This window comes from Ambystoma mexicanum, chromosome 5p (genome assembly GCF_040938575.1).
Source record: "Ambystoma mexicanum isolate Mex_15411 chromosome 5p, UKY_AmexF1_1, whole genome shotgun sequence".
Classification (NCBI taxonomy): Eukaryota; Metazoa; Chordata; class Amphibia; order Caudata; family Ambystomatidae; genus Ambystoma; species Ambystoma mexicanum.
In genome coordinates, this window is record NC_090930.1 from 442417161 (window position 1) to 442445054 (window position 27894).

General features: G+C 46.2%; 1 protein-coding gene across 2 annotated transcripts in view; it reads right to left on the bottom strand.

Moving 5' to 3' along the window:
- The window catches only part of STK26 (serine/threonine kinase 26), a 501049-nt gene that overhangs the window by 303896 nt on the left and 169259 nt on the right, over window positions 1–27894 (bottom strand). For both annotated transcript variants that reach the window (XM_069612843.1, XM_069612842.1), the window contains exon 3: window positions 2713–2769. In XM_069612843.1, the coding sequence (XP_069468944.1) occupies window positions 2713–2769 (57 nt within the window). The remainder of the gene's footprint in view (window positions 1–2712; window positions 2770–27894) is intronic.

Genomic DNA, 27894 nt, shown 5'->3' on the forward strand with positions numbered 1-27894 from the left:
TAATAGTAAGCATGGTACTATTATTAAGTTAACTACAATCTGTCTGGTAAAGACCAGTATGAAGATAGTCTTGCAATTCCATTCCTAACACAATTCCACACAATGACAGTATTGCTACTGTAAAACACTATGGTCTCCATGCTTTACAGTAAAGGGTAGGTTAGTGCATCTAAACCTCAGTGTGAACTATATTTTATTTTGTTGGGGAAGATGCATCATACTGATGAGTGAACACTTTTGAAAACGTACATCATCACACGGCCAAATACATTTGATGGTTAACCTACTTCTGCAACTTGCGGGTTGCATGCATCTTGCAACTGGTGCTCAAACAATGAGAAAATCCCATATAGCTCATTGCTACAATATTCCACCTAGCTTGCCTACTTCTTTGCTTGCGATGTGCTACGCCATCCACTCTACTTAGTGTCTTATTTTCCTCTTAAATTATGAATACACAAAGCTACGGTTACTTCAAGTATTGATCTAATGTTCCATCCAGTCTCTACATCCACAGATCTACGGCACTGCCATACACTGCAGTAGCCTGCAGAGCTCGCTTTGCTCCATCATTATGATTGCATTATATATTAGCAACTGCAGGAGAGAGCTAGCCAAACTGTTTTCAGAGCCTTTATCATATCTATTTGTGTTAATTCAGGCATCTAATGTTTTACATTTACGGACATTCATCCAGGTATCGTAAAGTCTTTCTGCCCACTTGCATAGTTGAGTAGATTTTATGAAGGGTGGGCACCATTTGCAGGGGATTTTTTTTTTTTGCAACGTTTATTGAACATTTACTTTGTTTGCAGTAAATATCAAATAACGGTTTCATAGCTGGCCTCTGGGTGACAGTGTCCCAAACAAAGCAGGTTTGTGGTGACATGCACCATTTTACAGAACGTACATTTAAAAAGCATTATACCTTGCCATGGGTCGAGTGTATTTCTTTTAGGTCGAGTAGGTAAACTAAGATACTCGGCCTGCAGGTCTAGTGGAATTTTAAAGCATTTCCAATGCCCAACTCATCTCACTAATGTCTTACTTCAGCGATACACAAAACTGCTCTAGTGTTGCTTATTTTAAGTCTTGGGTACAAATAGCTTCTGGTGACAAAAAAATATTAGTACAACATTGCTAATAAAATGTTTTTTTCACTAACCAAGAATATGTTAATTAGCAAACTCTGCTAATCAATTTTGGAAATCTAATGTATGCCTTGGGAGTGCTTTCATGCAAAGCTTCGTGGTCTAGGCAGGTATCTCAATGTGTGACTTTTCCCATCGGAAGCCACTGTAGGGACTTAAAGGCTAGCATGGTTTAGTCTTAGTCTTTCAGAAAAAAAAGCTACATTGAAGCAGCATTTGGTGTTGGATTCCCCGACTCTGTCCCAAAGCCTGGAGCGGACTATGCAGTCCATGAAATCCAGAGCAACACTGCCAGAGCCCCGAGCTACCTGGGAGGTGGTACAGAGAGGGAGCTGCAGAAGCCCCCTTCGAGCAACTGAGCCTACTCTGATCTGGGAGGGTGTGTTAGAACCAGAAGACTCCGATTTTTACGATACACTGTTGACACCTAACCAAACCCCTATCCACAACACATGCATGCACTGTCTCTGGGGAAAGTGAATCCAACTAAAATGGTTTTAAGTCGTCTCTTTATCCAGTGTTCAGGCCTGGGGCTGTCCTAGCCCAGATGGGAAGGGAGCAGCAACATTTAAAAAAGTGGAGGTTGTCCTATCAGTTTGCCTGTCACCTTACAATCTACCCAGTAACAGAACATAACCGCCCTAAAGTGTGGCTTCGGACCAGACGGGCCTAAATCCTAGTGTCAGCCCGCTCCCTCACACAAAGCACTAACTGGCAGACCAAATCTTGATTTCCACAAGCGTGCATGCCCTTATTAAACAATGCACAACCTGAGCAAGGAGGGCCAATGAAGGAGATTGCACAAAGAACAGGACTTGAATACACAGTATTCGGAAAGACATTATGGTACAAAATAAATAAAACATGCAAGTCTGTGCACAGGAAAAGATTAACTGTTCACTGCTACCAGCCTGCTCAGTACACACCACAACAGTAGCTGGGATACTTAAGCTACTCTTAAAATAAAATAGAAAGTGATACAGTGTCCTGCAGTACTCCACAAAGTATGACCTGTGCTAGACTGTAAAAAGAAACATTTAAAACAAAAGAGACATTCCATTCCCAGGTAACCATATGGAATGACTAGTGCAAATGGGAAAAGCAGGTGGATGAGCCTAAAGGGTCTCGGGTTACCCCAAAACAGTCACAAAGCGGACATGCTGAATGCATCTATTGCAGTCCAATGAGGTAAATAACAAAATGTAAAATGTTCTGAACAGGGGGTCTTATTGGGCTTTGCGAAAAAGTGCTTAATATGCTTGATGTCACTGGACGAGAATCTTAATGGACAAACCACTTCAAACAGTCAAGAATTGTTTACGTTCACTTGAACAGAGATCACATACTTCTCAAAGTAGGAAGTGTTTTGCAGTGATCCATAGTTTGTTGAAAATGTTTTGCAGTGATCCATAGTTTGTTGGAAATGTTTTGCTTCCAGGAACTCTCCCCATCTGAAGACTGATCAAATGTTGCAATCGGTTGCCAGTCTGCAAATTAATCTTGAAGTATTAAAATTAAAAGAAAATGAAACAACGTATGTGAAATATTAAATGATACTTACAAGATCCAAGGCTGAGCCGCCTCCTAAATATTCCATTATAATCCATAATTTTGTGCCCTGTAAAACACAAAGTGCAAGAAATAAACAGAAGAGTGAAATCAAATTACAGCCGCAAAACTCTTTCAATCTACAAAATGGTTCTACACAGAGCTTGTTTCCTCTAACAGCCTCGTAAACTACCCATGACCCTCAAACTAAGATCATCCCTCCCATGAACTATTCCCACAGTGGTCTCTCGCTCAGCAGACAACTTCCTCCTCAGCCTCCCTATCCTATCTCCTATCGCTGGAATCTTTCAGCAAGACCTCCTTTGAACACAACGCATTCCTCAATATCTCACATCTCTTGTACCTCCTGATAAAATGTACACATACTGTGTTCCCATCACGCCCTAACTCAAACCTTTAAAGCACCTGCACCAGTCACCTTTTCACACCTTTCCACCCTCACTCTCAACAGGCATCTTCCAAGCCCATGACAAGACAACAGTCATACCCATAATAGAAAAAGCCACGGACCAAAAAAGCCTTATTCTACAGACCGGCTTCTCCTACCCAGCCACTGGAAAATCCTAGAGGATCATCTTTAACCATGTCCAATATATTGCAGCACTCACTGACCTTCAAGCTTGAGTCTGTTCCAAGCACTGCAGAGATAGCACTCATCCACGTGTCCAAATACCCAACCACTGCTCATCGGTCACCCCTCCATCCTCATTCTACTTGACCATTCTTCAGCGTTCAAACCAGTGAACTGCCCCAACCGCATTCAAAGTCATTCCTCCCTTAGCTTCAGGGACACTGTACTTGACTGGGTGGGTGGGCTATCACTCTGACCACTTCATCGCATGAAACTCGAGAAACCCCTATCCCACCCCATTCCCTATGGGCAGCCTCGCCCGTCCCCACGAAGTATCTGTTCTAGGATTACTCCTTCATCCTGTACACCACTTACTTGAGGAAACTTATTTCTTTCTTTGGACGCTTTCCTGACGATACCCAGATAGTTTTGCCTTCCCCTCCTTGACCTCTGCTCTATCCACCAGTGGGTGGCTCTGCTTTACCCTATGCTCTTCAAGGTGCAAGTCATCTTGCTTCCACCCTCCACACTAACCCCACTCTCCCTGCTCCTTCCCCCCCCTGACATTCTTACACCTTCAACCAGGGACGCAACCTTTGAGTAGCCCCCCGCCCACACTCCTGCGACAGGGACATGCTCTTCCGCTTCTTCACTGCAGTCAGACTCAACCTCAATTTAAGAATAATAATGCACTGAACCTCAAGCACCATCCAACTAAAACTGAGCTCTACCGAGACCTAGCCAAGTACTTCGCAAACTGGACAAGTTTCCAAGATCACAATTGAGGTTTTTTCATCCTGCATTGTTGTACGCCTGTAGCTTAAAATCGATTTTAGGTGCTGTTTTTCTTGGGACTGCTCTGCTGGCCACTCCCTTTGCCCTTGACTCTGTTTTCTGCACCTTACCTTTCAGCTCACATTGTTTTTTCTTTCCCAGCCCCCCCCCCCCCCTTGTACAGGCCTGCTTTTATTTCCCCTGTGTGCCTCCTGCCTACTCCCCCCCCCCCCCAAACACACCCCCTCTGACCCACGTACCTCAGCTGCTCTGCCTGGTTAAGTTGTCAACACTGTTTGCCCCCTCTATGGCCCTTACTCTCTCCATCTTCTCAAACTGCTTCTCTATCTCCTATCCTTGACCCCTCAAAAAGTCCGTCAGGAAGAAACTAAGAAGGATACACTGGGCTCCAACCCAGGCCTGCCTATCGACAATACCTACATCAGTGTTTACGCCAGAGAGACCTCACTGATATCAGTCGTCCCTTCACCAGACCTATGACTCTTCATATGGCTGTTCTGCTCTCTCCTTACTCTTCCTCACACAAATGGGAGCACCCGCTGGGAGGTCCTTCTTGACCTCTCCTCCTCCTCAAGGGTCATCATTAATGTCTATCGGAATGGTACCATCCTGGTACAAAGGCCTCAAACTTCCTACCAGCTCATTAACTTTCCACCTTCCTCCTCACAGGCTCCCTTGCCAACTGCTTCCACGACCTCTCCGGCTCCCTCGCCTTCTCCTGACCGCATGGCTTCTCCCACCACGGCACCCTTGCCGCCTACAACCTGTCTGGCTCCCTTGCCTGCACTCTCACTACGGACATCCTTGTCATCTCACGATACCACCCTCCTACCTGATCTCAGGCATTCTAGCTGCTTATGGTGGGGCGTGGGGGACTTCTGTTCCCTGTAACCTGCCTCTCCCCACAAGACTCAAAAATGGCAACCGTCTCCATGTTGCCACACTGAACTCTCGCTCTGCTGTTCTTGTCTTCACAGAGACATGGTTTAAGGACCGTCACTAGTTTCAACACTTCTCCCAGAAGGTTACAGGATCGTTGCCGAGTCCAGCCCCAGCAGGCCAGGAGGTGGAGTAGCCCTCCTCTTTCCCCGAGCGGATCCCCGTTTCCGTTATTCCCACTCAGGCCTAATCCTCCTTTGCATGCCTGGTTTGCAGGATCTCAGTCTCTCCCGTCTGCTCTCTTACGCTAGCCACCTTCTATCGGCTACCGGGGCAGTCTACCATCTTCCTCTCGGAATGGGTGGGCCTGGCCTCTGCTCTCCTTTCCTCCTCTTCACAACTCCTGCTTGGCGATTTTAACATACATCTTTACTGTCCCGATTCTTCAAGACCTTTCTGCAATTTATGTAACTCTACATTCTACCTTCTGATCCAACACCCACTGCAGACCATACCTTGGATGCGCTCATCTCCACCCCCTTCACTACCTCACTCTCCTGGACCAATCACCTTCTCTCCTCCCACCTGAAGTGCTCTTCTCCTTTAGCACTGGCACACCCTGCTCCATCGACTGCCTTCAAGCTCTTCCGACCCATGAAAAGAGCGTCAGTGGCTGCCTTTGCCTCTACCTACTCTCGTCCGACTCCTGCTGCTGACTCCCACCCTGACACAGCCCTCAATTACCTTCACCTTTCCATCTCCAAAACTTTAAACATTCTTGCCCGTCATGAGGGTCCGAATAAAATATGCCAAAAAGTGCCTCCGATCTGGCTGCCCTTAAACGCAGATGCAGAGCAGCAGAACAGAAATTGAGATTCTCTGTTGTACCCTCTGACGAGCTGGCTTGCAGCCTGCTTCAAAGGCAATACCGACTCCTCCTCAGATCCAAAAAGATTCCATATTCAAGTCATCATCTGAGCGGCATCACTTTTCAAAGTCTGCAAAGAACTGGCCAACCCTACTGCAGTGTCATCCTCTACTGCACCCACCCAGGCCCTTTGCTCGGCCCTAGCTGCTCACTTCACTGCGAAAACAAAAGACATTCTGACCTCTCTCGCCTCTGCACCCATTCTTAGAACATCTGTTGGGCTCCCCTCGGCTGCACTCTACCCTCCCCCGCTTCTCTCCTCCCTCTCCCCGGTCACACCTGAGGAGGTCTCTAGACAAGTCTGGTCTATGAAACCCTCTTCCAAACAGGTGGACCCTTGCCACTCAAAAACCATCAAGAACATGGATACTCTCACTCGAGCTCTGGCAGACATCTGTAACTTTTCCTTAGCCACCAGAATTTTCCTCACTTCTCTCAAGCACGCTTGTGTGCATCCTCTGCTCAAAAAACCTTCCACCTACCTCTCCATTCCTCTGCTCAAAAAACCTTCCACCTACCACCAACCAATCCCCATCCCTCCCTTCTTGGGAAAATTCTTTCAGCGGTTGGCTATCTCTCAGTTTACCCTCAACACAGAATCAGTTGGCTGTCTCCATGACCATCAGTCTGGCTTCAGAACATCCAGAGGCACAGCAACTGCTCTTCTGCACACCTGTGAAAACCTGCTGGCAAATTATTCCAACTCTCCCTCTGTCCTCACTCTTGACCTCTCCTCTACTTTTGACACAGCAAACATCTTGATAACGCATCTCTATGACAGCCTGGGGATCACAATCAGGCTCTGGCATGGCTCGCCTCCTTTATCTCCGACTGGCCTTCCCAGGTGGAACTGCAGTCTTTTCTCTCCGCTACCACTCTACTTATGGTGCTCCCCAATGATCCAACATATTCCGCTGGTTCTTCAATGTCTACATGGCCCCTCTTGCCTGCATGATCTCTGCCTTCACCTCCAACTTTCAGTGTAATGGGGATGAGACACGGCTCTTTCAGCCTACCCTCGGCCTCCTCGCTCATCCCCGACTGTCCGCTATTCAGTGTTAATGTGCGGCTAACGATCTCTGCCTCAATTTCAGCAAGACAGATCGGTCTCATTGGGACCCCTGCTCCAGCTTTCCCACGGTCATTATGGCCGACCTTCCTTGGCCCTGCGCCCTAACCCACTAGTGGGGCAAACCTTGGGGTTTATCTTCGACTCCACTCTCCCCTCGCATCTCGGACAGCTCTAAAAGATTCCCACTACCACCTGCACCACCTCGGAGGCATTCAACCTTTTCTCAACTTCCCCCAGAGGCTCACTGTCTACGGAACCCTGGTTCTTTCTAGACTGGACTACTGCAACAGTCTCATTCTCAATCTTCCTACTTCCACTCGCCGACCTCTTAACTAAGCCAGAACAGAACCGCAAGTCTTATCCTTGGCCTCAAGCACAGAGACCGCATCTCTACAGCGCCGTAATATCTCCACTGCCTCTCCTTGTCTACAAGGAGAAAGTTCAAGACCCTCTGCCTAGTTCACAAGGCTTTCTGGGGCCAGTGCCTGTACTATCAACAACTCTCTCTCACTAAATACTCTCCTTCTAGAGCACTCCCCGCTCATCCTCCTCCAACTCTCTTCGGGTAAGCCAATTCCGTTTCAAATCTGTTTCCTCGGCAGGTGCTCCTTTTTTAACAGTCTCCCTGCTTCTCTGCATCGTGAGCCTGATCACCTTAAGTTCCGAAGACTTCGCAAAACCTTCCTCTTCTCGTCCTCCTTCTTTCCCTTGTTGGCTCCCTCTTTATTCTTGGCTACTGCCCACCTCCCTCGCTCCCTAACTCAGCTACGTTTGCTGACTCGTCGCCTGCTGCACCTCCAGAGCCATACAGATCTCAGGCTCCCCCGCCAGTCCTCGCACTTGCCCCCAGGCTTCAGCACTCACTCACCACTTTCCTTACTCATTCCTTGAGACTGGTAACCGCCCAGCACTTAACCCAGGGCTTTGGACTGGACGCACTTGTTCCCCTACCTCCGACTGCATGTCTGGCACTTTTGTTACCTAGAATGTGCTTGGCCAGGTCCGCCAGGCTTAGTAGGGTAACTCTTTGATTCTGCATGTCCCCCTCCTCCCTCTCCTTTATCGCCTTACCATCTGTCACACACTTCCACCATTTTTAAATTGTTGTTGGCTAGGTACGGCAGCTAAGGTTTGTATACTTCTCCCTCTCCTCCCCCTTCGCTCCTTCCCTTTTGTCTTAAATCTGCACCTGTAGTAAGACCATCAGGCCAAAGTTGCTAGTCATTTTTGCAAGATAATTCGGAAACTTCAAGGCCTAAGAATGACTCTGCATTCCCCCGTTCCCTCCCTGCCTTGAAGCACTTCACCTGTGAATAAGCGCTCTATAAATAATTACTCCCTGGTCTTCCTCTCTACGCCTTCAAGCCGCCCCACCTAAACCCCCCTACCACCCTCCCTCCCCCCAAACTCCACCCTCGCAACCCCCCCGAAGTTCTCAACATTGCGATGCACTGTTTTTCACATTGCAAGATACTACACCTGAAACCTCACCATGGGAGATTGCTCCCTGTGTACAAAGCAAAGAAGAAAACCGCTTCCTATAGATTCCTGCTCCTGGTTGCAAATCCATCCATGGGACTGCACTAACATGAATGCATCTTGCTGTACTGAATCAACCTAGCTGTACCGCCCCACCCCCAAACTCTGTTCCTTTTCCCAGTTAGAATCTCCCCTCTACTTGCCCCACTCCAATGCAACGTGCTCTTCCCGGCCACCAAAGTCAAGCAGTTGGGGTAATTGCTGTCGGGTAAGGGTGGACCCCTCCAGCTCAAAATGCTACTCACACAGTCTGATCATCTTAAATGACCCTCCAACTTCCCTCTCCGGCAAACGATCCACAGAAATATGCAAGTGTAAGCATGTTAATACAGGGCATAAACCTAAATGGCATGAAGTCCATCCCCTAGTCCCAGTCTCCAATAAATCTTCCTTTATGCTACCCTTCTATCGAGTATATCTTACTCATCAATTCTATCACTCAAACTTGTAAAGAGACCCTACCTAGGGATAGCCGCAGCCTTATGCAACGTTTGCTCTGAAAGGACAGGCCAACTTTCAATCAACAAAGGCAAATGTGAAAAAAATTGAATATTCTATTTTTGGCGACATGGAAAAGGTATGGCCTAATGCAATGAGTCATCACCATTAGGTTATGCCCTTGCCATCAGCAAGAAATCTTCATCAATTCAATAGGACAGTGGCCCAAAACTATAAAATCAATCATCTCCCTTTTAGCTGAAACAGTACGTAAAATGATAAAATATAGCCTGTACCAAAAAATACAACCTTACAATTGAACCACATACCAGACACTTTACTCTCTAAACATAAGCAAATGACCCCAAGCAAATAAAAAAAAATGCCCAATACCCCCCAAACAGAATAAAACAGTTTGAGCCTACTTCCTTTTTCCATGTACACAAGTATGTTCTGATCTGAGGCACCAGCAGAGTAGTGCCACAGAAAGAAGCTCGAGTATTACTGCCAGAGGGAAAAATGTCAAGTTGCAAGCTACTAGTCGGCCATAAATAAATTGTTTGTCATGTCAACTCCATACATACATATGCAAATGTTACAATGCTCTGCTGCAATGTTCAATGTGCTGTAGCTGCCCGGCGTAGCCATTAATAAATAAAGATTGGAAAGAAGAAAAAAAAAAAAGAACAAAGAAACTCTGTACATACAGCACATTTCTTACTCGCCAAGAGTCAAAGATCACTAGCCAATGGCTACAGTATATTTGTGTCCAGATTGCTGCTGATCAGAAGTGGAACTCAGTAAAAATGAATATTATGTTTACTATTACTTATAATTACTAGGTGAAATGAAATATAGATTACAGAGATTCAAAAATATATTTTTACTTTCTTTAAGCAGAAAAACATTGGAAATGCAATAGCGTATTTACACCCTAAAACATTTGACTGCCAACTTCATGAAGCTATGCCAAAAACATTGGAACAAAATGCATGTGTCTCATTTGCAAGTGAGAAATAAAATAAAAAGTAATTTCATTTAGCATAAGGAGGGTCTACAAAATGAGGTTTAGAGGTGCTACATAGCGAGGAAACCACTGCCCCAAGTATAACCGCACAGTTGCAGGGAGACCACTGCAAGCTTTGTCTTTGTATAAAAAAATCATGCTTAAAAGTACAAGTTCTTGCTACAGATTCCTGAGGTCTTTAGCACGGAGGTTCACATTGTACAATGCAGGCCAAGTACTTATGGAAGGAAGCCTGTACGCTCTGCATTACTACAAGATTCACTATGGTTCACAACATACACTGCATACTGTTGGGAAAGCGAACAGACCCAGAAGTCCTCTCTGGAGACGGCAGCATATTTTCTGTTTATCCAAGGATGTTCTTGAGCAACCGTTGGCCAAATAAAGCAGCAGACCTTGAGTGGCTGGCTAGGGACTTAAATACCAATTACTATGCTCCAAACTCATCCAGGTATCGTAAAGTCTTTTCGCCCACTTGCACAGTTGAGTAGATTTTATGAAGGGTGAGCACCATTTGCAGGGGATTTTTTTTTTTTGCAACGTTTATTGAACATTTACTTTGTTTTCAGTAAATATCAAATAACGGTTTCACTGTGCATAGCTGGCCTCTGGGTGACAGTGTCCCAAACAAAGCAGGTTTGTGGCGACATGCACCTTTTTATAGAAAGTACATTTAAATGTGTTATCCGTTGCCATGGGTCGAGTGCATTTCTCTTCGGTCGGGCAGAAACATCAGAAGAACAAGTTACTTCTTACCTTGTAACGTTCTTTCGACGGGATGTTCCTCCGACGTATTCCTAATCTTAGATATCTCCTTCCAGCTCTGCTGGCCTCGGAAAAATTTCTCTAGAGGACGCTGCGCGTCGACGTCCTCCGAGTCGATGTCCCTCGACAGCCGCCGTATCGACGTCATCCTGCCTATAAAGGACGCGCGCAGCGCCCGTTGCTCAGTTTCGTTTTGTAGCCCACAATAATACTTTCTGGACTAGACTAATCACCCTGAAGGAGCGTAAGCTGCAACAACACGGGAAGTAGAACTGTGGGGATGGATGGGAGGGTCGATGAGGAATACGTCGGAGGAACATCCCGTCGAAAGAACGTTACAAGGTAAGCAGTAACTTGTTCTTCGAAGGGATTGTGTCCTCCGACGTATTCCTCATCTTAGATAGGCTCCCATAGCAGTATTCTATTATTAGATGAGGGAGTACTGACTTCACGCTGTCTTCTATTGATGAATAGAATGCAGTACAGCCCTTCCAAACCTAGTCTCTTGACTGGAGGAGGAATCCAAATTGTAAAAACGTGTAAAGGTATGGACAGACGACCATGTAGCAGCCGCACAGATGTCTTTAACCGGCACGCCTCTTTTGAGGGCCGATGAAGCTGCAATACCTCTGGTCGAATGAGCCCTAACGTTTTGAGGGGGCTCTTTCCCTGCCAGTTTATAACATTCCAGAATGGCTAGGATGATCCATCTGGAAATGGTCTGCTTAGTTATTGGTAACCCCAGTTTGTGACCTGTGTAACCTACAAACAGCTGGTCTGTCTGTCTTATCCTGGCTAGTCTACTGATGTAAAAACTTAAAGCCCTTCTAGGGTCTAGCCTGTGTAACCTCTCTTCCTCTTTCCCCGGGTGAGGAGGAGGATAGAAAGATGGTAGGGTAATCTTCTGAGTGATATGGAATTCAGAAACCACCTTTGGGAGGAAATTAGGCTTCACTTGCAGGACAACTTTGTCTTTGTGAAATATTGTGTGAGGGGGTTTACAAGAAAGAGCTTGTAATTCGCTCACCCTTCTAGCAGATGTAAGTGCTATTAATAAAACAGTTTTAAGGGTAAGGAATCTTAACAAACAAGAATGGAGTGGTTCGAAAGGTGTGCCCATCAGGAAAGTTAGTACTAAGTTTAAATCTCATAGGGGAACTTGGAATGGTCTTGGGGGATAAACATTGGTTAACCCCTTTAGAAACTGTATTACCAAGGGTAATTTGAAATAGGATGGTTCTTCCGCAGTGCGCTTAAAGATGGATAGCGCTGCGAGATAGCCCTTAATGGTGCCAACTTGAAGGCCTGAATTCGCCAAACATAGAAGGACGGACAAAACCATTGGTGTACCACATGAAAAAGGGTCGATATTCTGTTCTGTTCTCTACACCAGCTGCAAAATCTGTTCCAACGGCAGCGGTATAAAGACTTTGTTGCTGGCCTCCTTGTACCTCAACCTTTCAGAAGCCAAGCGTGAAGGTTGAGGGTTTTGACGTCTGGATGGAGAACCTGACCTCCCTTCTATGAGAGTAGGTTTTCTCTGAGTGGAAGTCGAATTGGAGGGCAGATGGACAAGTCTAGAAGGTCCGGGTACCACGTTCTCCTGGCCCAATCCGGGGCAATTAGGATCATGGTTCTCCGGAATCTTCTCAACCTCCTGATCATTTGAGGAATGACAGGGACCGGTGGGAACGCGTACAGAAGCGGAAACTCCCAGTCCACTATGAACGCGTCTCCCAGAGCTCCTCTCGGGGGAAATTCCCTTGAGCAGAACAGATCGCATTTCCTGTTGACACTGGTGGCGAACAGATCCACCTGAAGGGTTCCCCAAAGGGCGAAGATCTCTTGAAGGACTTCCTGAGCTAGTTCCCACTCGTGGGAGACTGTGCTCTGCCTGCTCAGAGCGTCCGCTGTCAAGTTCTTCTCTCCGGCTAGGTGAACTGCCGATAGAGAGATTCCTTCTTGGATTGCCCAAACCCAGAGCTGCATCGCCTCTCTGCACAGGGGTAGTGATCCTACGCCTCCTCTTTTGTTGAGGTAATGCATGGCCACTGTGTTGTCCGTCATTATCAGGACGTTTTTCCCTTGTACAGCTGGCAGGAACGCCTTCAGCGCAAGTCTGATGGCTCTCAGCTCTAACAGGTTGATATGTAGTCTGACTCCGATGGAGACCAACGACCGCTGATGGTCAAGTCGTTGGCTCCCCACCCCGTGAGTGAGGCATCCGTGACTACTGTTCTCTCCGGCCAGGGTTGCCAAAAATGTTCTCCTTTCAGAATGTTCTCCTGACAGGCCCACCACTGAAGGTCTCGAGCCACCCTGTCGGGAACCTGAAGAAGATCTGTCATTCTCCCTGAGAATTGTGACCACTGAGTCCTCAGTGCCCACTGGAGGGATCTCATTCTCAGGCGAGCCTCTGGCACTAGGAAAATGCAGGATGCCATGAGGCCTAGCAACCTCAAAAAGTCGAAGGCTGGGAGACGTTGGGCATCTTGGAACTTGGTAACCATCTGTAGAATATCTTGAGCCCTCACCTCTGGTGGCGAGGCTTTTCCCAGGGAAGTGTCCAGGATCGCTCCTATGAATTGGAGTCTCTGCGATGGTGTCATTTGTGACTTCTTTAAATTGAGGGAGAAGCTGTAACGCTCACCTGGTTCCCACGGAGGCGCGGCGTTGAAGGCGCAGAACTCTGAAGATGGACAGGAAGGGCCCCTCTATTCTGGCTTCCCTGGCTCGTTGGATACCCTCCTATGCGTGAAAAGGGAGTATTACCAGCTGTGGAACAATGCTCAAGCCTCCCACTTCCTTCCAACCCTCCACGATACCTCCTCCACGATTCCCCGTGAAGCCTCACCTTAGGGTTTGGAAGGATGAGCTCTCCATCCTGCTTCTGATGCAGGGGCGCGTTGAAACCCAGTTACTTCACTGGATTGAGGATTGATGGGAGTTCAGGTAAGCTTGACTGTTCAGGTAAGGCGCTGTAAAAGTTCTGTTCAAAAGTTCAAGCTTAATAATAATGTTCGTTGTCTAATTGCAGCAAGCGCTAATGCTTATGTCTTTTTCCCCTTAGGGGCCGGGGTTTGGAGTGCCGGAGATATGGCGCCGACCCGAAGTGAAACAGTTCTGGATTAGCGCTCAGGAAATGTCTTTGCATTTGCTCATTCAATGTCTTTGTCTTTTTTCCCCATAGGGGCCGGGGTCCGGAGATGCCAGGAAGCGGCAGGACCCGAAAGGCAGTGGGAATAATCCAACAGGTAAGACTTAAAAGGAAACTGAGCTTTCCTTATTCCTTTTCTCCCTCTCACCTTTGTTCTTGTCTTTTTTCCTCTAGGCGCCGGGGCGTAGCTGAATCCGGAAGATCGCTGCTGAAGATGGAAGCGCCTTGCAAAGATGAGTAATATGCAGCGCTGCAGCGATCGAAACGAAATGCCTTTAAAATGATGTCTTCCTTTTCAGGGCCATTGGAGAAATAACTCCGGGATGCAGATTTAGCAGGTAAGGGCTTTTCTCCTCCTATTCCCTTCCTTTCTCCCCTTGCAGGTGTTCCAGGGTGCTGGCAGGCGTGGCTGAAGTCAGGATGCAGGAGCTGACACGGTGAGCGTCCAGCTGCTAGGTGCAGAACAACGCGAAGCACGTGTGGCTGTTCGGGTGGGGTTTAAATAGCCTTGGAAGAAGTTCCTGGTATGTATCCTTCCACCAATCAGGTATGTATCCTTCCCCGACCACACCCGGGTGGTGAAGTAGTCCTACAGGTAAAGTAGTCCCATTCCGGCCTCAAGAGGGCCTGGATGAAGCAGCAAGGTCTGCATCAGGTAAGTGTGCACCCAAGCACTTAAACACATATCCTCTTCTATGAGCCTGGTGCCTAAGGCGCCAGGACTGGGATCCGCTATGAGCCTGGCGCCTAAGGCGCCAGGACTGAGTCCAAAGGGCCCCGACTTGGGCCCGCTGAGACTTCCCTGGGGAAAATGAGGTCTGCCTCTGGGGTTGCTGGGCCCGGCCTGGCTCCTTAGAGGTAGGCATCATGACAGAAGCCCAGTCTGTGAAGGGAGTGGCACACGCGATTTAGCTGGATCTGAGCTTGTTCCGAAGAGACAGCCTTGATCAACCAATCGTCCAGGTAGGGGTAGACGTGAATCCCTTCCCTCCTTAGACTTGCCGCCACTACCGACATTAACTTGGTGAAGACCCTCGGGCGGAGGTCAGCCCAAATGGCAGCACTCGAAATTGATAGTGAGAGTTGCCAATTGCGAACCTCAGGTATTTCCTGTGTTTGAGATGGATAGGCACATGGAAATAAGCGTCCTGAAGGTCCAGAGATACCAACCAGTCCTGGAACTGAAGGGCCTGGAGGATCTGAGAAAGAGTGACCATCTTGAATTTGTCTTTCCTGAGGAATTGGTTCAATTCTCGCAAGTCCAAGATGGGTCTCAGTCCTCCGTCTTTCTTTGGAATGAGAAAATAAGGGGAGTACCAGCCCTTGTTGCTCTCCGCTAAAGGTACCGGTTCTATGGCACCTTTCTCTAGCAGTTCCAAAATTTCCTGCAAGAGGAGCGGATCTGGAGCTTTCTGAGAGCTGATCCCCGGTGGATGACTGAGGTATGCGTAGGAGAGGCAGGCAGTAACCTTGGGCAACTGTTTCCAATGCCCAAGCATCTGACGTGATAGCCTGCCATTCCGCCAGATGTTGAGTCAACCTGCCTCCTACAGGTGTCCTGTGAGGGAAGTCCTCAGAGTGGTTTTGGGGCGGCTGATGCGGATGCCGATGGTAAAGAGGCACCTGCTGTTGCTGCGGCTTTTGAATATCTACCCCTTCCACCTCGGGTAGTTCTTCTTTGTCCCCTTTGAGCCGGTCGTCCTCTACCTCTTCCGAATGCGGAGTAGAAGCGAAAGGACTTGCCCCTCGCAGAGGTTCCTGTGGGACGAAAAGGTGTCTGACGGATTGCAGCACCTAGGGATTTTGCTGCTGCTTTTGAAGTTTGCAGTTTCTCTAAACTGTCATCCGCCTTTTTCCCGAACAAACAGCCATCGAATGGCATGTTCAAGAGCCTGGCTTGCACATCAGGGGCAAAGCCAGACTTTCTCAACCAAGCAAATCTCCTGGTTGTTGTACTTGCCGCCATTGCTCTGCTGATACCGTCAGCCGAATCAATGCCTGTCTGGAGGGATTCGCACATAGCGTCTTTACCGTCCTGTAGGATATTCAGGAACGCCTCCCTTTCTTCTCCCTCCGGGATGCATTCAGCCGCTGTAGAAGCACACTCCCAAAGTGTATGGCTGAATCTAGCAAGGGTGCAAGTAGTATTCACAGATTTTAACGCCATGCTACATGCCGAAAAAACTTTCTTTGCCATAGCATCATATTTTTTATCGTCCCTGTCCTGTGGGACGGTAGGATAAGCCGTCTTGACATCGGTAGAAGATGCTGCCTGTACCAGACTTTCTGGGGATGGGTGTTTTGACAAAAACTCCAGGTCTGTAGAGGATACCCTGTATTTTGTAGACAGTTTTTTATTTACTGCCGTGACAACATCTGGGGTTTCCCAGTTCGTCATAATCTTCCTCATGAAAAGGCACCACAGGATCCTCCTGTGGGCCTTTATCAAGAATATCTGTGAGGTCATCTTGTTGGAAAGATTGTGACGGTGCAGACCACCCCATAAACTCTGTGATCCTGGCCATTAAGGCTCTATAGGGGGTTTCAGCATGCTCCCCTGGGTCTGGCCTAGCAAACTCCACCTCAGGGGAAGTGTGTAACCCACTTGCCTCATGTAAGGAATCATGAAGATCCTTTAACCTGCGTTCTTCAGAGGAAAATTCCTCTCTAATTGGGGTTACAGGTCCCTGCAACTCAAATGTGTCTTCCTGTTCAGACAATTCACCCTCTTCCAAAATTGAGGACATAGTTCTCAATTGTTCTGAACTCAAAGGGTGTAAATCCCATTTCCAAGGCAGAGGGTGCCGAACTTGTCATAATCGGCCTCAAAAACGTCGATGTCGTCGACACCGAAGGCTTCGAGCGTGGCGTCGAAAACAAAGGCGGAGGCCTCGATGACCTCGACAGAATTGGGATTCTACTCGACAATCTCGAAGCCATCGTCATCGAGGACCTGGGGATAGTCACTGGGTGCGTCGTGACCGTGACTTTTCTTGGCGTCGACGCCGGTGTCGAAGCTGGCGTCGAGTCGACAGACCCGTGTGTCGAAGGTCCCTTCGACAACGGCGTCGAAGACACTGACCTCGGCGTCGACGGAACCTTCGTCGACGGCGTCGACAGAACCTTCGAGGAAGGTTTGGAGTTCATAGTCCTACTCGAGGGTTCGAGACGCGCTCGAGAGGTTTCCTTCGCTGGGTACTGCGACTCGCAGCGTTTTTGACCTTCGGGTCTTTCGACCAGAGCATCGCTCTCGGCAGTCTTCGAGGGGGTCGAGGCCGCTTTCTCGAAGATGCTCATCATATTTTTGCGGAATTCCTCCCATTCAGCCCGGGAACTATGTTTCGTGGGGCAAGGGATTCTTTTTGGCGAAACAGAGGAAGACGGAGAAGGGGATCTTCGACGTCTCCTCTCCGAGTGCTTCGATCTCGAGGAGTGATGGGACCCACTCCGAGACCTGGAGCACGAATGGTGACGAGGAGACGAATGTCTCGACTTCGTCGACGAAGAAGCTTTAAAAGTCTTACCTTCCTCCAGCTTCCCCCTACGCTCCTTCAGGGCCTTAGCTGTCATGGACATACAGTCCTCGCACTCCGAACAATGGTGATCAGCTCCCAAAGACCATAGACAAACTGTGAGGGTCAGTCAGCGACATCTTTTTTCCACAATCTCAGCATTTTTTGAAGCCGGATCGAGGAGTTGTCGGTTCCGACGAAGAAGCCATCGAGTATGGATTTCGAACAACTCGAGGTAAATAGGTTTAATCTGACAAAAACTGAGCAACGGTATTCCGAGGCACTGAGTAAGCACGGAAAAACGGAACTGAGCAACGGACGCTGCGCGCGGCCTTTATAGGCAGGATGACGTCGACACGGCGGCTGTCGAGGGACATCGACTCGGAGGACGTCGACGTGCAGCGCCCTCGAGAGAAAAAAGTTTGAGGCCAGCAGAGCTGGAAGGAGATATCTAAGATGAGGAATACGTCGGAGGACACAATCCCTTCGAAACTAAGATACTCGGCCTGCACGTCTAGTTCCTTTCCATGACAGGTCACAGGAACATTGCACACACTTCACACCCTCCCACTACGCCAACCAATCCTTTTCCATCGTCCTGTGACCAGGTCTAATGGACAACCAGGATTAGTCCGGTGTGGAGCGGTGGATGGGGGGGTGAGAAGATCATTGACTAGGATAGGATTACTGACAAGGAGTACAGTAATCCCCTACAGGGAGTAACAGTTGCATATTTCCACACTACATCAATTGTCCATACTGGGAGGATCCAAAGCAAGAACCAATTTGGTGGAAGGTTGGTATAGTCTGGCTGTAGTCAAATAGGTTCAGGAGAATGCATTACCACATTAGCCATTGTCTATGGAATAGGGTTTGCAGATTTTCGCAAATCTGTGCAATCCAAGTCACAGAACCAAACCCACCACACCCCCCTTTGCAGTTTCACAAGGAACTAGGCGGAGATTACTTTCTGGAATTTCCTAGTGACGCTAACATGGGAAATTGCAAATGTCACACATTCTTGCAGTGCTGCTGTGTACTACTACAGAATTGCAAAGAACTCAAGAATAGGATCCCTACAAGGTCTGTGGGAGAAAATCTTGTATCGCTCCCATCGGTCAGAGCTTGTCTATTTCTTGTCATGCTCAAAGAATGTTGAGGGGGTCTGGCAGTAGCAGGGGGGATACCCTGGGTAATTTAAACCCTCTGCTCATCACAGAGGTTCCAGAAATCTGCAGTTATCGGAGTTCACCATTAGGAAAAGGAGATCAGGCTACCTTCATGTGTCAGATGTTCCCTGGGCAGATGGCTGCGTCGTGGACAAACAGAACAAGAAACCTTTGGCCATTCTCTGCCTCTTTCTCGATTGGGTAGACAATAGCTGCAATCCTTTTTATCTTGGGATCATGATTAGAAGTCTTTGAAACACTAATAGGAACACAGACTGTGGTTGCTTTCTTTGGCCATTTCATAATTTCTGAAAGCAATATTTTAGACCCAGACTATGGGTCGTGTAGAAAGGTTGAGCTGACTCAAGGGTAGCCGATGAACTACTTGAGGAATGCATGGCACCTATTAGCAAGAAGCACCTACACACCTTACGTCGGACTAAAGACTTTTGCTGCACTTTCCATACCATTTGTGTCATAGTCCAGCATATCAATGGCCCATTTCACTTGCATTGGCTATCACCAGGAGCAACCGATAACTTTTGTTAAGAGCTACCCATCCCAGTCTGGGAGTGAATATGGTGGTGCAGAGGAAAAGGGGCGGTGCAGAGGAAGAGGGGCGGTGCAGAGGAAGAGGGCTGAACTGTGGTTTCTTTGATTTTTCTTTAATGATCACTTAAATTGCTATTGTATGAATATGAAACGAAATTCTATGAAGTTACAAATGACAAGAAAAGTTTATTTGTGGAGAGATAACAGATCAAGTTCTCAAATTCCTTTGCTCATTGCATACTGATATTTGGGAGCAAAAGATTACAAAAATGATTTGTGAAACATGCGTTGCACATTAGCATCATGATTGTTATATTAGAAGCCTGCTTAAAACAAGAACACTCTGCATTACAAACACGAAAGCAGCTACAACCAAGTAGAAGAAAAATCTATTTTGTAAAATCAATAAATTTGATCAACAAAAAAATAAATATCAGAAGCATGTGTCACACTCAATTTAATTGTAACGACTTGATTCCATATGCAAAATAAAGAAAATGGCACATTGGCATCATGGTTGGCTATCGCAACGCTTTATATCCGTTTGCCATCAATCGCAAATATGCCAGGGATATAAAACTGAGATTTACTATTTGCGAACTACTAAGCCATATCGAAAAGTGTCCAGCTTCACAAGAACTGTAACTACAGACGGCACAGAGGGAAATCAGGCAGCCCCACGTGTTACTAATGGAGAAAATGACAGGAACGTAAAACGGAGGCAAGATAACTGCCTTTTTTGACAATTGTGTTGGGAAATGCTGCTACGAACGCCTCTGTAAATTCCAAACAAACACTAGCATCAGTAGTTGAGGAGGCAGAGAACCTTGTTCTGGTTGACGAAAAACTAAATTTTTGTCGGAATAGACACTAATGAATAACAGAGGTCAAGGAGAGTTACAGGACTGCACACGCGGGCTCCATGTAATTAACACTATAAAAAGGTAAATTCTCTGTCTTCACCTTCATTACTGAAAGCTACACAGACGGAAGCAACGCAGACTAACAAAGAAATATCGGCTACCCCGGTATTGTATGCCACTTCAGAAGATGACCACCAGGATATTACCGAGTCCGAACGATCTGCTGGAAGTGGTGAAGCAAATCAAATACCAGCTCAAATCTGAGCTTGGGAGTACTCCAATTTGCAGTTTAACTATGTGGTAAAATACACCTAGAAATAGAAGTCCAGAGTGAAACAGTGGCACACCTTGCAAGTTTAGCAGAGCGTGGAACGCTGGGCGATACCAACTGCCCAAAATGTCAAGGTCCCACTGACACCTAAGTGGAGCCAGTTCCAAATAAAGCCCAGTCAGGTTTGGAACAAGAGCCACATGAATAAGTAGAAGACAAGTCTATAAACACATTTATCAGACTCGCAAACAAAGATGCATGTTAGAACATCAGTGTTGTATGCAAAAACCTCCACAAACGGCACAGCAACTTGAAAAGGAACCGCTAAATTCTACAATCTTTTCTACTATTGTATCGAAATCAAAAACTTGGAAATAAAAAAGAAAGAAAAAAAAACAGCATCGGGAAAAAAGCCAACTGAAACAGACAGGTACTCTAATGAGTTGGTTGTAAAAAATGACGAAAGAGAAGCTACTAGAAAGATTGGTACACTTGATAAGCATGAATCCATCAATTCTCGTGCATCTTCAATGTGGACATCCCTCCAAAACAACATAATGAAAACTGCTGTAACACCGGAGGCAACTAGTGCACAGCAGCAAAGAATCAGTTGTCGCTTTCCTGTATACCACTGGAACAAATACAATGGATTCTTCCAGGGGACGAATTAAAATCGGTCGCTTTGACTGTCTTTGCTAAACAGGATACCTACATTAAGTGTCCTGAACTCCAGTGACTGATTTCGAGGAGCCAGTGGACATTGATTGGGGGAGAACTGACATGCATTCATTTTCTGAGTTCTGATAATCCGCCATCATCGATCAGGGTTACCAAAACTTGGCTACGAGCTTGATGTAAAATCCACAATTAAGTCTAGTGTGAAATGCTGTGAAAAAAAAAAGTGAGGAATAAAATGCTGGTAGCGGGCACACCCAAAACAGACAATGTGCGTGGATGGGAGTGGCTGCTCAGGTACTTACCTCTACTGCCTGGCAAACCATGATTATGTAAAATCAGAAAGCTGGAAAACCAGGTGTCAAACTCATTTGAAGACAAAACAGGCTCCCTAGATATTCTATCGAGCAATGATATATTCATGTTACAGGACACGTGGCTAACGGCTCCCATTCACAGACGGATACAAGCTTTGCCAAACACATGAAAACTAGGGACTTCAGGGTCACCGTATGGCAGTCTTTTAATCGGAGTGAAGAACGATACAAGAAGCACAGAGGAAGCACAGAGTCCCAGTTAAAAGATTCTAAAGGGAATGTAATGGCTGAAGTCACATTCAGAGAAACTTAATACAACATACTCTGCTATTAAATGTTTATGTACCAGCTGGTGCTTCAAAGTCTGAAGAACAGAGCAAGCCTTTTACACACAAAATGATTGTCCTGGGTGGAGACTTAAATACTTGCTGAAAAGATATTAATTCATGTGCCATTTTCGATATCAGAGAAAATGGTATCCCGACACAGAAAAATACCAATGAACTGGGGAAGATGTTGGAATATATGAACAAATGAAGGATGGTATTACTTAAAGTAAACACTATTTTATTTAATTGCATTTTTAAAGCGCTCACACAGCCCTTTGGCATCGAGGCGCTGTTACAGGAATAGGTCTCTTAGTTGCGTATTTATAACGCGCTTAACAGCCAGAGGTATTTAAGCGCGGACACAGGGATCGAACCTGTGTTGCTTCGTGTGGTCTTGTTTCCAAGGCAAGCACGTTGCCGCTGAGCCATCCTCCCGGGAACACTAAGGGCAATTGTCCAGGAAAGTTTACTTGGAGGTATGTACTACTACAACATTTGGTCAAAGTGAAAATTATACCAAACTACAGTGATTACGCCTTAACATTAATAATTGAGATAGATGATGCAGGCAGAGTTGCCAAGCTCTGTTGATGTAGAACTGAATCACGCTAGTAATCATCTTTTTGGTCCCTAAAGAATATAAAAGCTGCATCAGACATTGTAACATTTTGGACAACATACCCTGGGTATGCTAAATTATATGACCATGAATGAACGAGGACTGGTTCGGACTGTGCAGCAGCAGTCTTTCGAGAGTGGCTCTCAGCAAAAGACATCCTCCGGCCATCCTTAAAAATACCAAAAAACCTCCTTCGAGAGTAAAGCAAAAAGAAATGAGACAAATTAGAAATATCTCTCATTCAATGTCTAATATGATGCTACGCATAAATAAAGCTAAGAATAAATATTGTAATTGGCTTGGCCGTTGGAAGTACTCAGTCCAAAATGTGTCTTGGTAACGTATGATTGCGGTGCTAAAAACTAAGAACACAAGATCTATCTGGCATACGCTGACACTAGCAAAAGGCTATAAAACCAGTCTAGAACTCAAACACATAAATGAAGAAGCCTGGACAAACTACATAACTACTAACATGTAGTTAGGTGTCCCCACAGACACACACAATTGTGAGATAGTGTTGGGGATTGGCCTATGCCACACAAAGTGTATAGAGGATGCCATTAGAACGCTGAAAAACTCTAGAGCGCCGGGCCCTGATGGCCTGGCTAATATCGTACTCAGGAAAATCCTGAAGGGTGGTCCAAGATATTTTCGATAAGGTCTCTAGAGATTGTAAAATCCCAAATTCATGGCAGCAGTCTATTTTGGTACCAGTTTATAAAAGGGCATTCAAACATCTCCTGCCAGCTATAGACTGCTGTCCATGCTAGAGCCAACCGGGAAATTATTCACTTCATTTGTATTGAAGAATCTTCACAAGTGGGTGGAAGATAGTAATATGTTGGACTCCTACCAGGCATCGTTTCATTCTGGCTCCTCCACAGTCCACAATACAAGACTTCCTGATCAACCTGTCAAGAGGTCATAGACTTCAGGGTAGTATTCATTTGTTTAAAATCGAGAAACTTGGATGCCCTGAAAGTTTACTCGAGATTCTGAAAGAATTACACCGTGATACTAAGGCACAGGTGGGATTGACTAGTTAAGGATACCTATCAACTTTGATACCGATAAATAGGGGAGGGGGGGGGGGGGGGTCAAGCAAGGTTGTGTTCTGGGCCCCCTGCTTTTCGACTTCTAGCTAGATCCCCTTACGAGGCTACGTGAGGTGGCCAATTGTTCACCCAAGATGGGAGAGGACAGGATCTCCAGCTTACTATATGCAGATCTTGTCCTCTTCGACCACACTTAGATCCCGCCTGATGTTGGTTGAGTTACGGCCATACACAGATGAAAATGAACTATTCATAAATGTTGACAAAATTAAGTGAATGCTGGTTGTGAGGAAAAAGATTAACAGGTTACAAATGACCATATTGAGTATATCAACTATCCATACCTAGGTCTTGTGATGAGCGCACAGTGTATAGTAGCTGCAAAATGCAGTAATTCCTGTTCAGAAAGTTCACAACTCAAACAGCAGCCTATACAATAGAGGGCATTTTGGCCCTCTATAAACAAAGTTTCTGTCCAGCCATCATGTATGGCCTAGAGGCATGGACCATGAGAGAAATCTCATGGTTGAATAGATTGGAAGACTTCTACTGGTGTACCATCCTAAACTTAACACCTTCAGTGCCACTTGGGTGGACAAGCGTTGAAAAGGCGCAGAGCTCTTTACTTGAAATCTAAACTATCGCCCACATGTCCACTACTGTCCGGAATTGGACCCAACCAAAATTCTGACCCAATGCACAGAAATGGCAACGTCGAAACGTGAGCATTGATCTTTTAGTCAAATAGATTGGGTCCCGCACTGATATTAATGAAAATTACCTGGTCAAGAAGTCTTTCGATAGAAAGGTGGAGTACTCGGACTAATAACTACATTTATCTGGGCAACCAAAAAGGATATAAATGTTTCTCATATGTAGTTAATAAATATAAGAGATCACAGGATTACATAGTCCAGTGTCCCAACCCTGCAGTATGCAGGCTTATTTTACTGTTGCAGATCAACAATTTGCTGCTATTGACAGTCTGTGGCTCCCAACTAAATTTACTTGAAGATACCAGATTCTGTTGAATGTGTAGATTGAAGCAAAAGATGGAGATGGCTAAGTATGTGTTTACTGAAGGATCCGTGTACATACGTGTTATCTGGGAAATGATGCAAGTGATCTCAATAGCCCACTTTTTGAACATATTTTCTTAAAGAGTCTCCTTCCTTACAATTAGCACTATAGCAAATCTGGCTGCACATTAGTAAATTGTAAAACAAATTCATTTGTTTTGAAGTTGGTTGAGTTGTAGGTTGTGCTCATAATATAAATAAAACGACAACGTATTAATTACCTATTTGATAATGACTATGTATTTTTTTTGTGCTACTGTGATATAATTTTGTGAACCGTTCACATGAACTAAACATAAATAAATAAAAAATCATGGATTTTAGTTTTCCATTTGATTTGCTCTGATACATTTAGAATACAATACTTCAAATTTGGAGTGCCTCTCTTAAAAATTGAAATGCTAATTTGACGAAACCCAATGATCAGAAAGTGCTGGGTACTTCTAGATTAAATTATAAACCACTCTAGAATTTGTTTGCACAGCAACATTCCAGCTACCATGATCCACAAATTCTGTGACAAGACCGGAGGCTCACATTATGCTTATCTTTCTTTATTCACTTCAAATAGAAAGCTCAGCAGCAAATTTTGATGCACCCAAAAACAGATGAATATATATTCATAATCAGGGTGCATAAAAACATACATGAACAACATTAAAACTGCAGAAAACAAGTATACAACTTCCAGTCCATAGTTAACATTCACTGAAGATAAACTCCATTTCCCAGAAAGACCAAGTTCACAATAGGCCACCAAAACATGTGACATCAATCCTCCAATAACAGCAGGTAGACCCCTCCAAAAAAGGAACCAATAGAGCATTTCAACCTCTTTCTTTGCTGCTAACAGCAAGAGATAAGTAAATTTCATTTCTCTTACATCTTATTACATTCTTTTCAACAAAATGAGCGTTTATTTTAAAATTGGTTCTACTGCGTTATAATGCACTTGTTAGCAACGTTGTGTTAATATTTCCAAAGGTTTTATTACTGTGCATGTTGACACTACACCTTTCGCGTAGCCGTGTTGATTTCCCTTTTTTCATTCTTGCAGTCCCCGACGACAGCTGCTCCTCGGAGACTGCCGTCATAGAACGTTGACGGGAATTGGAAGGGCGGGGGGGAGAAAGCACCTGTCCGATTTGGGGGAGGAAGGGGGGAGTACACCGGCTCATAAGAGTAAGGACTCTTTGACCCCCACAGCCCCCCCCTGAGCCAGCCAGAACAAGCCACAACTGCCATTTTGGACGCCTTCTCCAGGCTTAAGAAAGCCATTCCGACTAGGAAGGAGGGCCCGTCCGATAACAGACCCTCTCACCCCGATGAAGACAATGCAGGTGGCAGACCCTCGAGCCCTGAGGAAGACCAGCAGGGCACCGAAGACGACTACAACCAAGGGGAGCGCCAGTATGACAAACAGACCTCCCCCCCCATCCACAGAGGACGAGCAAACCGTAGGGTCTAGACCCTCTACCTCTGGGAATGTGGCAGCCCCCATTCCCAAGCAAGCATCCGATAAACATTCCAATCTTGAGGGATTGTTCACACAAGAAGATTTGATCCACCCCAGGACAACAGACTGGGAACCATCATCAAGAGCAATAGAATATATTAAGACCAGACTGGGTCAGCCCCTGAAAGAAGTCAGGGCCAAGCTCCGCTCGGAGTGTCCTCAGCCAGAGATTCCAGGGAAAGTAGCTCTGAATTAGCCACTAAGATGATCACCTTCTGTCAGGATTCCTGCCCCTCATGTCCCCAGCCCTCCAAGATGTCAAGCTGGAGCCAGAACACAATCACCTACATGGCCCTCAAAGGCCTCTCCATCCCTCCAAAGACCCGGAGTCAGACTTTGCGCTTGCGGCACCAGACTCACACACTCCCATAGGATAACATTGGGGATTGGATTTGTAGTGCATTGATGGGCACAAGATGGATGCCCACACATTTAGGTGCCCAGAACTGCATGTGCAGTCTAGTCTTTTGGGTGTGGTTCAGCCCAGAGACACCTGGGATACCCAGAGACTATTTAAGCCATGCCCAGGCTGAGAAACATGCTTTGTGTTTTCTGCACCTGCAGCGTGACACTCACCGTGTTCGGGTCTGTCTCCAGTAGGCCTGCATCTTTCTTCTGCGCTCAGCTCCTGCAAGAACAAGAACACTGTTAGAAACAGCCCTACCTTGCGGCGCTTCTGCCCATCATTCATCGCTCCTTCCGTTCTGCGGGCATCTTCAGCGGTGTCATTCCCATCCCGGCACGCCGCTTCCCAAGGAAAAGGGAAAAGAACAGAAAAAAGGCATTAGTAATCATTCAGCAAATCTTTGCTTATTTTTAAAGACTGTACAAGCTTCAAAAGCTTACCTGAATCCCAGCCGCTCTGGGGGAACTCTGTCTCCGGAACTTCTCATCCATCTGCAAGAGGGAAAAAGACACTCCAGGTTAGCGTGGAAACATCTAGAGGCGCCGCATACCACGCTTACTCACCGCATTTCTTCTTCATCCACGCTGAAAACGTCGCAGCACCTAAGAAACAGAAAAATAACTCAGTTCAATACAAATACGAAAGGGTCGCATCGCGCAACCGTGCTCACACTCACCTTCAACACTACTCATCTCAGCAGCACGTTGCCATCCCCGGACGCTGGTCATCATCTAAGGAAGGAAAGGAATGAAGTTAGAGAACTGTTCAAAAGACTCATTATACTTACCTGTCGGACTCTTGCCAGTGAAGTAACTAGGCAGCAACGAGCCCGCATCAATGAACGCGCCCCTGCGCTGAAAGCAGGACGGAGAACACACTTTCCAAGAAAACAAGGTGAGCTGTGGATCAAAGGGAAGGGTTGGACCCCGGGGAAGAAGGGGGTTCAAGCACACAGACAATAGGGAGTTAAACTCTACCAATCCTGTGTTTCAGGCCCAGTCTCCAGTCGAGTAGACTCCAGGGAAGGGTTCGAGGTCGTAAGAGGTCAGAACAGGCTGAGTGACGTCTCCGTGGATACCAGGTGAGCATTACACCTTCCTAGGGAAGAACATTAAGGATCCAAAGAAAGGCATCGACCACGTTTGGCGATCTTGTCAAGATAAGATCCTTTTCAAAAGTGATTGAGCAAAAAGGAGATTCTTTTCTTTTTTTTGTTTTTTGGGGGCTGGGGTGATTGAGGAGTAAACGCATAATAGAGCAGCAGTTTGACCACCAGCTAGCCACCTTTCACACAGAGGATATAGGTCAACTACTCACCAGGTGAGAATGACTCCGAGCTAATTGTGCGTCTTACCACAGACTCAGTATCAAAAACATATTTTAATGAGTATGTACCAATACATGAACAATATTAAAAATCAGTCTAATAAACATAACACTTATGATAGCAGGCGTTCTAGAAGAAGAAAGACCACTTAAATATACTATTGTGGCCAACACCGGATATGGCAAACGAGGTGCAACTTGTGCACATACAGGGTTATGGGATGTTAGTAACACGAGTGATTGATGGCAGTCATGTATACATTTCTACACAACATGGAACGTCTACACTTAAATCGTGTTTCTGGGAGCGG